The sequence below is a fragment of the Megascapheus bottae genome, chromosome 3 (genome assembly GCF_031878675.1).
Source record: "Megascapheus bottae isolate mThoBot1 chromosome 3, mThoBot2.hap1, whole genome shotgun sequence".
NCBI classification, from domain to species: domain Eukaryota; kingdom Metazoa; phylum Chordata; class Mammalia; order Rodentia; family Geomyidae; genus Megascapheus; species Megascapheus bottae.
The window spans coordinates 72,106,815-72,118,897 of NC_143511.1; the positions used below are offsets into that span (position 1 = coordinate 72,106,815).

A 12,083-nucleotide genomic window follows, 5' to 3' on the forward strand; every position below is an offset into this window, starting at 1 on the left:
TATTTTAGTGATGAGCCAAATGGTTCATCACTAAAATCACCTGGAAAAAATGTCCATAAACAAGCCTAACACTAACCTAAATTACTTAAAATTATCTAAAGAGATTTCATATTAAATCTTATGTGATGTCTTTTCAATAAAAATTTTCTTTCCCACTATAATAGTTATTACAAATTCAATTGCTTAAGTCATATCAATATCTTGATAATACTATTAAAAATTCCACTTTATGACTTTGAGTAACATAGCTTCAACAGTTCCCTCCACTGACACATTTTTTTGGTGGCAGTCGTCATCCTGAAGCTTGAACTCAGGGACTGGGCACTGCCCCTGAGCTTTTTCACTCACGGCTAGCACTCTACCACTTAACAATCACGGCTCTACTTCCAGTTTTCCAGTTGTTAACTGCAGATAAGAGTCTCAAGGAGACTTTTCTATCCCAGCTAGCTTTGAACCATGATCCTCAGAGCTGAGACTCCTGAGTAGCTAGAATTAAGGGCATGAGCCACCAGCACCCAGCTCCACTAATGTATTTTGGTATTCCCAAAATACATGAAAACAATTTCAAGCAGTGCTCATGGGTTGGTTTATTTTTATTGTGTGTGCCAGTCTTGGGACCTGAACTCAGAGCCTGGACCTGACCTTTGTGCTCAAGGCTAGTGCTCTACTACCTAAATCATGGTTCTAGTTCTGGTTTTTTGGTAGTTAACTGGCGATAGAGTCTCACAGACTTTCCTGCCCAGGCCAGCTTCGAATCACAATCTTCAGCAACCAGTTCTAGCTAGGATTACAAGCATGAGCACCAGAGCCAAGCTACTAAAAACATTATTTAACTCTATCATTCCTCTACAATCTCTGCAATATTTTGGCCATGTTTATAAACAAATAATACTATCTAAACTTTTCCAAAAGAGTCATTGACTCCTGCAGGTCAAGATGAGGTAGCTGAGTGCACCATACCTGTCCTGCTGTGGCTGAGGCTTCCCTTCCATGGCAGTAAGAAGTGTAGGAGCCAGTTCACATTGTTTTTCTACTGGAAGGCGAGGATAGCCCATCTTAACATAAATTATAGTAAAATTCTAATGCAAAAAGAGAAAAAGTAAGTGAGCATAAAAGAAATAAATACTATGTAATTTTAACAAACACATTTACTAGTAGGGAAATGTGGTTATAAGAAAAAGACTGCAAACATGAATCATCCTCTCACAGGTTTATGACAATTTTGGTTACTATATCACGAAGAACTCAAGTCAGCCCACACACAACTGCTCATTTTAAGGTGGGCAAAGACAACTCAACCTAGCAACTACACTAAGAAGAAAAAAACGCCCACTAAAACTATCTAAACTTACATGTTACATATTATGTATATCTCCCCATCTGCTCTATCTGTTCACTCTCACAAGCTAGATCATGTATTAACCGATCCCAGGCTGCTATGTCCCGAAAGGTCAATTATTAAAACAATCCTAGTATACCCCTGCACTTTGTGATTCCTCACTCCAGTGAATTCAGCAATGAGTGATAAATAAGGGAAGCAGAGTACTGTGGGTATATTCTATCTCTATAATCTACACAAAAGCTAAATGTGAAGCACCCCAACCCCATGAAAGCAAAGCTGAACTAACACATAAGATAGATTTGCTTTTCTGAAGGATTCTTCGCTGAAATGAACAGGCTGCATAAGATTATCACTTTAAATACCATCTACTTGGCATGTCTACTGGCACATGGTGTTTCTATTGGCTTAAAGAAAGAGACATCTGTAATGGAACTCTGTGAACAGAACACAAGCACAGGCAAGATGTCTAAATCACTAAATGCTTCCAAAAGTTTTCATGTTAAGGAAAATTCAATACATTGTGTTTCAATGCCAACAACTACAAAGACTAGAAGGAAAAATATTACCTGTCTTCACAAGGCACGGACAATTTTTACACTTCATTTTCATGAAGACAATGCTTTAACGGAGTATTAAGCAATCTCAGATTCATTTCACTTTTGAAAGGGTAATTTTCTAAATATCAGAGACACAGAAGCTGTTTTCTTCTCCCAAACCTGCAATGCCATTTTACTTCTTTTTTCTTCTATTATCCTTTATTCATGCCTATTCTACAGAATCCTTCTATTTCTCCAATCAAACATGTATCATATAATCCCTTACTAATTAAACTTCACTTTTTAACTATTACCTAAAAACAAAAATAAGGCCAGGAGAGTGGCCTGGTGGGAGAGTGCTTGCCTAGCATGCATGAAGCCCTGGGTTTGATTCCTCAGTACCACATACACAAAAAAATGCAGGAAATAACTAAGTCCCAGTGATTGTAAATAGAGATTCCCTTCTTGAACACTCATTTGTTAAACCTGTCATTTAAAATATGATGTAAAAATCAACGTTAATAAAGAAAAAAATGCAGGAAGTAGTGCTGTGGCTCAAGTGCTAGAGCACTAGCCTTGAGCTGAAGAACTCAGGGACAGTGCTAGGCCCTGAGTTCAAGCCCCAAACTAGCAAAATAATAGAACATAAAATATACGTATTAGTGAGGTAATATTTCAACATATGGGCATATGATATATTATTTTACATTGAACATATTGCCTGTCAGACAAATATATGTGTGTATATATTAATAACATTTTAATAATATATATAAATGTGTATGTATATATATTTTGGGGGGTTGAACTCAGGCTTTGGGCACTGTCCTTGAGCTTCTTTGTGGCTCATTTGAGCCACAGCACCATTTCTAGTTTTTGAATGGTTAATTGAAGGTAAAAGTCTCACAGGGACTTTTCTGACAGGGGTGGCTTCAAACCAAGATCTTCAGATCTCAGCCTTCAAAGTAGCAAGGATTACAGGCGTGAGCCACCAGTGCCCAGCTCAGTTGTCATTTTTAATGATTAAACAATCAAAATCCTTTCCTTAAACTTTTTTTTTTTTTTGCCAGTTCTGGGGCTTGAACTCAGGGCTTGGGCACTGTCTTTGGACACTTTCTGCTCAAGGCTAGAGCTCTGCCACAGCACCACTTCCAGCTTTTTCCTGTATACGTGGTACTGAGGAATCAAACCCAGGGCTTCATGCATGCTAAGTGAGCATTCTATCACTAGGCTACACTCCCAGCCCTTTCCTTGAACTGGTTTTTGTTTTGTTTGCTAATCACAGCACCACTTCTGGCTTCTTCTATGTGTATGATACCAAGAAATCGAACCAGGGTCCCCATGCATGTTAGGCAAGCACTCTACCAGTAGGCCAAACGCCCAGTAACACCCAGTCCCTTCCTTGAACTTTTTGCAAGTTTTTTTTTTTTTTTGGTTGTTATAATTGTGCTGATCTTTTTTGGCTTTTGTGGTTGTTGGAGATAAGATCTTGCTATGTTTTCCAAGCTGGTTTGGAACTCCTGAGTTCAAATAATCCTACTTCCTCAATCACACAGACAGAATTACATGGTTACACCACCACAGCTGGCATCTCGAGCTTTGGAAAACATAAAGTACATTATTGGTCTATGTACTTCATCCTACTGCTGTATGTGCTCCACTCTACTGTGTGATAGCACAGCAGAAAATTTTGTTCCTTTCTAAATGTAATTTACTACCCATTAGTCAACTTTTTTCCATCCCTCTTCTTCTATTCTCCCCAACCCCTGGTAACTAATACTTTCAATTTCTAGATCAACTTTTTTTTTATAGATTCTATATGAGATCATTCTTTTTCATAGCAACACACCTGAAAAGTCACTTCACCACATTTCCTTGCCCAGTTTGAACATCTATGTATTACCCTGCTACTATTATTTCCTTTAAAGCAGTATTTCATCAGGATCAAAACTCAGTAACCAAATGGCATATTATAAAAAAAAACTATATTTTTACTTAGAAGTAGTCTGACATAAAATTATAAGCCAATACATCAGTGACATTGAATAAACATTAGGAAAACTTACAGTAAGTCAGAAAAATATTTCAAAACAACACTTACCGTGACAAAGGAAACTGCAGCAGGATCCTGATACTGAACCAACAAAGTCTCTACTGGGAGTTGTATTTTGGGGCGGCTTTTTATACGTTTATTCAAATGAACCAGCAGTTCCATTACCTAAAATAGAGTCAGAAGTTATCAATCATATCTTAAAAACAAATTCATTTCTCAGATAATATTTAGTCAATTTTAGCTGCCTTTTCCTTTCTTCTTGTTGTTTGTTTGTCTGTACTGGGGTTTGAACTCAGAACCTTGAATTTACTAGATAAGTAATCGACATTTGAGCCATGCCTCCAGCCCTTTCTGCTTTAGTTTATTTTTCGGATAGGATCTTTTTGGGGCTTTTATCCAGCCAGCCTTGAACCAAAATCCCCTACCTCTACCTTCTAAGAAGTTGAGATTGCAGATATGTATCACCACCATTTTATTCTTTTAAAAACATGAAACCTCACATGTCAGAAAGATAGTTCAAAATCTGAGAGTCTTGTAATAATACATCATGAATACCATTAAAAGAAAAATATATATATATATATAAGATCCAACTGTATTCCAGTTCCTACTGGTCTGCAAGCTCAGGAAATGTTTTGGGGGAAAGTGACAGGACTGGGAGTCCTGGAAAGCAGATGAATTCCAAGTGGAGAAGCAAGTATAAGAAGGTACAAGGGACTAACATAATCTAGCACCCCTATCAACTGAAGCTCAGACTATTAAGAATTTATAAAAAGCAAAAGACATCATTTTTAAAAATAAATGAATCTGCAAGTTAAAAAAGAATTTATAAAAGCAACATGCTGGGCTAAGAATGTGGCTTACAGTGGTAGAATGCTTGCCTAGCATGCATGAAGTCCTGAGTTCCATTCCTCAGTATGACATAAACAGAAAAAGCCAGAAGTGGCACTGTGGCTTAAATGGTAGACTGCTAGCCTTAAGCAAAAGAAGCTTAGGGACAGTAATGGGGGAGGAGGGGAAGCAACATGCAGACTATAAAAAGACTGACGAGGGGAGGGGAGTTTAGCCTAGTGTTAGAGTGCTTGCCTAGCATGCACGAAGACCCAGGTTCGATTCCTTGATACCACATACATAGAAAAATGCCAGAAGTGGTGCTGTGACTCAAGTGGTAGAGTACTAGGCCTTGAGAAAGTCCGTGACACTCCAATAAACCACTAGAAAACTGGAAATGGGGCTATGGCTCAGGGGTAGGGCGGTAGCCTTGAGCTGAAGGGCTCAGGGACAGCTCCCAGGCAACAACAAAAAAAAGCTCTTGTAAATTAACTAAATTACTCATTAAATTACTAATTATTAATTAACTCAAAAATGAAACTAAACACCACATATCAATATAACTATAGGGAATAAACAAACTGATAAGCTGAGGCTGTTCCTGGCTCTGAGCTTTTTAAACAAATACCATAATTTTTTAAGTATTTAATTTGGCAGCCATCCTTACATGTTAAGTTTATACTCGTTATCTGTCTTAAGTTCATTAATCACCCCAAACCTGTTTTATCCATAAAATATGAAAAAGACTTACCTTACATTATCATGTAAAAATGTAACTCCACAGAATTCTCTTGACATAAAGTAGCTATTACTATTATTATACAAATAATCATTGTTACTATTATTATTATTGAAACAGTAATCCTATTAGTAGAAATAATTTTAATAAAAGTAAAAATAAGGGCCGGGAGTTTGGCCTAGTGGTTAAAGTGCTTGCCTAGCACGCAATTCCTCAGTACCACATATATCGAAAAAAGCTGGAAGTGGTGCTGAGGCTCAAGTGGTAGAGCTCTAGCCTTGAGAAAGTCCAAGGACAGTGCTCAGGCCCTGAGCTCAAGCCCAGAACTGGCACAAAAAAAAAAAAAAAAAAAAAAAAGTAAAAATAATATCCTTAACAAAAGGAAAATCAATGTAAAAGTTCGTTTGCCTTTCAATATGCCAATAAACAAAGTTTAAATCTGTGTTCTGTGATAGCATTCTAAAGATCTTAGGTTAACACCTAGTACCAAAAAAAAAAAAATAAACAAATAAAAATAAATAACTCTTGTCCAGGAGCATAGCCTAGTGGTAGTATGCATGCTTAGCATGCACAAAGCCTTGGGTTCAATTCCCCAGAACCACATACAGAAAAGGCCTGAAGTAGTGCTGTGGCTCCAGTGGCAGAGCATTAGCCTTGAGCAAAAAGTGTCCAAGGACAGTGCCCAGGCTCTGTGTTCAAGCCCCAGGACTGGCTAAATAACTCTGATAGTACTAATACAATTGCAAACAGGGAACAGGAATAGATTTTCTCCATAAGAAAGAATAAAGAATAAAAAAATAAATAAATAAAGGGTATATAATCAAAAATTAAACATGATCTCCCAGGCACCAGTGTCTCATGCCTTTAATCCTAGCTACTCAAAAGGCTGAGATGGAGCCGGGAGTTTGGCATAGCATGCACAAAGACCTGGGTTTGATTCCTCGGTACCACATACATAGAAAAAAGCCAGAAGTGGTGCTCAGGCTCAAGTGGTAGAGCTTTAGCCTTGAGAAAGTCCAAGGACAGTGCCCAGGCCCTGAGTTCAAGCCAAGGACTGGCACCAAAAAAAAGAGGCTGAGATCTGAAGATCACAATTCAAAGCAAACCAGGGCAGGGAAGATGTCTCCGATAAACTGCCCAAAAAGCAAGATGTGGAGCTGTGACTTAAGTGGCAGAGTACTACTAGCCTTGAGCAAAAGAAACTTAGGGGCAATTCCCAGAACCAGAAAAAAAAAAAAGATCATAAGTTAATTCCTCAGTACCACACACATAGAAAAAAAGCTGGAAGTGGTGCTCAAGTGGTAGAGCTCTAGCCTTGAGAAAGTCCAAGGACAGTTCTCAGGCCTTGAGCACAAGCCCAACACTGGCAAAATAAATAAATAAATAAATAGATAGATAGATAGATAGATATAGATAGATAGATAGATAGAACGAAAATAAAAACAAACAAAATATCCTAAGATAAGTAAATGAGTTTAAAAAGTTAATACATACTAAAATTATCTGTCTTCCTCTCACCCACTGAACACACTACAGTGGACTTCCTTAGCATCACACTCAGTCTAAACTCAGAACCCCAAGTCAGATTTTCTGACTTGGTCTCTCCCATCTCTCAGCCTTGCTGGTTACTGAATACCAAGAGGCCTCCTGCCAACAGTCCAAACCACACCCTCAAATATGTTCTTCAGTGAATCTACTCTTTTTCTGTCTTAGCAAGAATCATAAATTATAACTATGTGGTATTTACTTGTTTAATACCAATCTCCCCCCATAAGAGTTGTTTTCTCACCAACACTCAGTCAAGATTATTAACGATAAAACTAAGTAAATAGTCTTTTTAGACTTTGCTAGATAAGAAAAGGCCTCACAAGGTTTTAAATAAGAGAATGACATGACCAAACATACATCTACCTCAATGACGAATTAACAACAGATACCGCAAATACATGAAAAGACATTCTTTTTTTTTTTTTTTTGCCAGTCCTGGGCTTGGGCTCAGGGCTTGAGCACTGTCCTTGGACTTTTTCTCAAGGCTAGAACTCTACCACTTGAGCCTCAGCACCACTTCCAGCTTTTTTTTTGCTATGTATGTGGGGGTACCGAGGAATTGAACCCGGGTCTTCGTGCATGCTAGGCAAGCACTCTACCACTAGGCCAAACTTCCAGCCCTGTACTAGTATTTTTTTTTTTTTTTTTTTTTTTTGCCAGTCCTGGGCTTGAGCTCAGGACCTGAGCACTGTCCTTGGACTTTCTCAAGGCTAGAGTTCTACCACTTGAGCCTCAGCACCACTTCTGGCTTTTTTCTATGTATGTGGTACCGAGGAATCGAACCCGGGTCTTCATGCATGCTAGGCAAGCACTTTAACCACTAGGCCAAACTCCCAGCCCCGAAAAGACATTCTTAAAGATACTCTTTCCCCACTGAACCTAAATCAGGCCTCACAATCCGTCTAAGGTCAGACCTCCAGGAATTTGATGCCAACTAGTTAGAGATCCTTCCCCAAGAGTTGAAACCTGATGATAGCTAACAGACAAGAATATTACAAATATACCAGAAGACTAGTAATGAGCCATGTTATAAATCAAGAGGAAAATGCTGCATATAGAACAGTTTAAAAAGTATAATATTGGGGCTGGGAATGTGGCTTAGTGGTAAAACACTTGCTTAGCCTATATGATACCCTGGGTTCAATTTCTCAGAACCATATAAAGAGAAAAAGCTGAAGTGGTACGATGGCTCAAGTGGTAGAGTGCTAGCCTTGAGCAAAATAAGCTCAGGGATAGTGCAGACCTTGAGTTCAAGCCCAAGGACTGGCAAAAAAAAAAAAAAAAAAAAAAAAAAAGTTAAAATAATAATGTTAGAGTTACCCAATTATTTTTAAATAGCCCTTTGCAAAATAATAAAACAAGCTATTCAAGAATAATCTGCTTTTGAAGACTATTTTTTACTTTCCTTTAGTTAGGTTTGTATTTATTCACCATTAGCAAATGGCTAAAGAGTATTTTTTCCCTTTACCATACTGTCTTCCATATTGGAATCAAGACATAGATGTTAAATCAGGACTGTATTCAGTCCCGAATAATCTGTGACTATTTTATTTGCCACGTGAATAGCTGGGACTAAATGTAGCTATGCTAAGCATACAAACTACTTTTAAATCACGAAAGCTGATTTACACTAATTATTCATCCCGAAAAACTGTATTTAGAATCATGGGCCTATATTTCAACAATAGGAACTGAAAACTCACTTCACAATACATATGCATTTACTTACTAGTTAACTGCCCCCGACAGTCCCAACATATTGCTTACCTTTTTTCGTACTCCTTCTTGGGTGCTGGACAGTTTAAGCAAAACAGGAGGAAGGAATTTAGATATAATATTTTGTAACTGTTCATCTGTTTCGGCATGGCCAAGTCGTAAAAAGACCCGTTCAAGCTGATCTATAATATAAAAAACAAAACAAAACAGAACTTGGCAAACCAAACTTAAGCAAGGCTATTTTTGCTTACTTTTATTTCTATATTGCAGGTCCTCAGTCAGAACTAGTCCTGTATAGGAATGACTGTGACAAAGTTTAGAACGCAACACTAAGAAAGTATTGTACCTAATTTGTTCTTATAGCTATTCTAATTACTTAAGTCTCTAAAAATAAAAACAGAAACAAAGGGGCCGGGAGTTTGGCCTAGTGGTTAAAGTGCTTGCCTAGCATGCATGAAGACCCGGGTTCAATTCCTCGGTACCACATACATAGAAAAAAGCCGGAAGTGGTGCTGAAGCTCAAGTGGTAGAGCTCTAGCCTTGAGAAAGTCCAAGGACAGTGCTCAGGCCCTGAGCTCAAGCCCAGGACTGGCAAAAAAAAAAAAAAAAAAAAAAAAAAAACAGAAACAAAGCCAAAAGGAACAGAATTCTCTGGGGGTTTTGCTTGTTTTTTGTTTTGTTTTTGGTTGGTCATGGGGTTTGAACTCGAGGCCTGGGTGCTGTCCATGAGCTTTTTTGCTCAAAGCTAGGATCCTACCACTTGAACCACAGCTCCACTTCCAGCTTTTCAGTGGTTAACTGGAGTTAATAAGAATCTCATGGACCCTCCTACCTAAGCTAGCTTCAAACTACAATCCTCAAATCTCAGTCTCCTAAGTAGCTATGATCACAGGAGTCGCCCCTGATCAGAATTCTTTTTTTACAACGTTACTCAGGTTTTCAAAGAACTCAGTTGCTAGACGGAAGAACAAGGCAAGAATTTCAGATGCCAGGCACCACATATTTTTGGTGACACCATGGAACAAATGAAGTTTTTCCAAAAACAGAAGCACTATCCAGTATTGTGTTTTACTGTGTTTGAACTACTGAACTACACAGAGTTAAGACCAGTTTCCATCAAGAGAGCCACTAAGACAAACAGGTTAGGTGAGACCATGAGGAACATAGAATAAAACCCACACTGTGGTTGACTAGATAGCAAGTAACCCTGTATCTTCAGCCATGGCATTACAGGGCAGAAGGGAAGGAAAGAATGAGGCAAGCCTATGGCCGGGAGTTTGGCCTAGTGGTAGCGTGGCTTGCCTAGCATGCACGAAGACCCGGGTTCGATTCCTCGGTACCACATACATAGAAAACGCCGGAAGTGGTGCTGAGCCTCAAGTGGTAGAGCTCTAGCCTTGAGAAAGTCCAAGGACAGTGCTCAGGCCCTGAGCTCAAGCCCAGGACTGGCAAAAAAAAAAAAAGAATGAGGCAAGCCTATATAAATACCTAGACAATTCATTGTAAGGAACTATTGTTAAAAAAAAAAAAAATTCAGGTGTTCTTAACATGTAGTCCTAGATTCAATCCCCACCATTGGGGGTAGGAAAATCTGATGCTACAATGATATTATCGAGTTTGGGTTTTGGGGTAGGAAGTATTTTGGTTTGGCTTTTTGGTACTACCAGTGTTTGAACTGAGGATGCTGCACTTGCTGGACTTGCTTGCTTATGTCACATTCTACCTGCTTTAGTTATACCTCTAGCCTGCCTTCTGCCTGATTATTTTGGAAATGAAGTCTTACAGATTTTTCTGCCCAGGTTGGACTTCAACTGAGATCCTCTGAACCTCAGCCTTCTGAATAGCTAGGATTACATGCATGCTCAAGACATCAACTGAATCCTGATTATCATGACTTTGATGGTCATGTTTGCTTTTTAAAGGTTTTTACCAAATTATGGATGGCAACAAGGGTGCTTCCCATGTGTCTTGGTTTGGGTAATAGTTATACACATATACTTTTGTAAAAAGGCACTCAAGTTCTACACTTTTATATTTTCTGTTGTTATCTATAATGCTTCCATTTAGAAACACATTTATAGAAGACCTTACTTGTTTATAGAGACTAAAGTACTTCCAGATAAACTAATATAGTTATTTATTTACTTTGAAAAATAGAAAGAAGTATAATCAATAGAAATGAGTCATGTTAATGAAAACAACACGGTCACTAATTGATAACTGTTCATTTCTGTGATAAGAATAACTCTTACATTTCCCTCAAATTTCTCCTAATACTCTTCTAAAGGAAGACTGATCAACTAATCATTCCTAAAAGCAGAAGCACTGAGATCTTTGTAGCCACCAGGAGTCATTTCAAAGTACTAAAAAAAAAATTGATGTATTATTTAAATATTTCCCCATAAGAAAAAGAACTTATATATGAATATTGATAAATGCATCTTCATAAACTCTTCCATACCAGAAAGGTTATTCCTATTGTTTTATGAAGTCAGAATAACCCTGAAACCAAAAAAGAGCAAGTCAAGACAGGGAAGTAAGTACTATGTCACATGAACATACAGGAAAAAAAAGTCAAAATTATAATAAGTAAAATAGAAAATAAAATCCAGTGATACATAAAAAAGATGACATATGGGCCGGGAGTTTGGCCTAGTAGTAGAGTGCTTGCCTAGCATGCACGAAGACCCGGGTTCGATTCCTCGGTACCACATACATAGAAAAAAGCCCGAAGTGGTGCCGAGGCTCAAGTGGTAGAGCTCTAGCCTTGAGAAAATCCAAGGACAGTGCTCAGGCTCTGAGCTCAAGCCCAGGACTGGCAAAAGAAAAAAAAAAAAAAAAGATGACATATCAGGCAAAAATGGGAAGGGAACTCTAAGAATGTTTAAAGTTGCTGTAGAACCACATTAACAGAATAAACAATAATGTGACCATTTGTATATGTTCAGAAAAGGGATTCATGTTGATTAGATAGAACTAAATTATCCATGTTGAATAGACTGGAAAGAGAACCTCCTTAATCTGATAAAGAAGTTTAAAAAAAAAACTTAGAGTAGGCTGGGAACATGGCCTAACAGTAGAGTGCTTGTCTAGCACACCCGAAGCTCTGGGTTCAATTCCTCAGTGAAAAAGCTGGAAGTGGTGCTGAGGCTCAAGCAGTAGAGCTCTAGCCTTGACAAAGCCCAATGACAATGCTTAGGCCCTGATTTCAAGGCCAGGACTGACCAAAAAAAAAGGATATATATATCTATATCTATATATAGATATAGATATAGATATAGATATCTTTACAGCCGGGAGTTTGGCCTAGTGGTAGAG

The 12,083-nt window shown here is 38.2% G+C and overlaps 1 protein-coding gene across 5 annotated transcripts in view; it reads right to left on the reverse strand.

The window, feature by feature from the left end:
* Ecpas (Ecm29 proteasome adaptor and scaffold) overlaps positions 1–12,083 on the reverse strand; it is a 117,177-nt gene that overhangs the window by 84,130 nt on the left and 20,964 nt on the right. For all 5 annotated transcript variants that reach the window (XM_090330425.1, XM_090330424.1, XM_090330421.1 and 2 more), the window contains 3 exons: positions 8,817–8,947; positions 3,980–4,096; positions 961–1,079 (listed from right to left, as the gene is read on the reverse strand). In XM_090330425.1, coding sequence (XP_090186551.1) covers positions 961–1,079; positions 3,980–4,096; positions 8,817–8,947 — 367 coding nt within the window. The remainder of the gene's footprint in view (positions 1–960; positions 1,080–3,979; positions 4,097–8,816; positions 8,948–12,083) is intronic.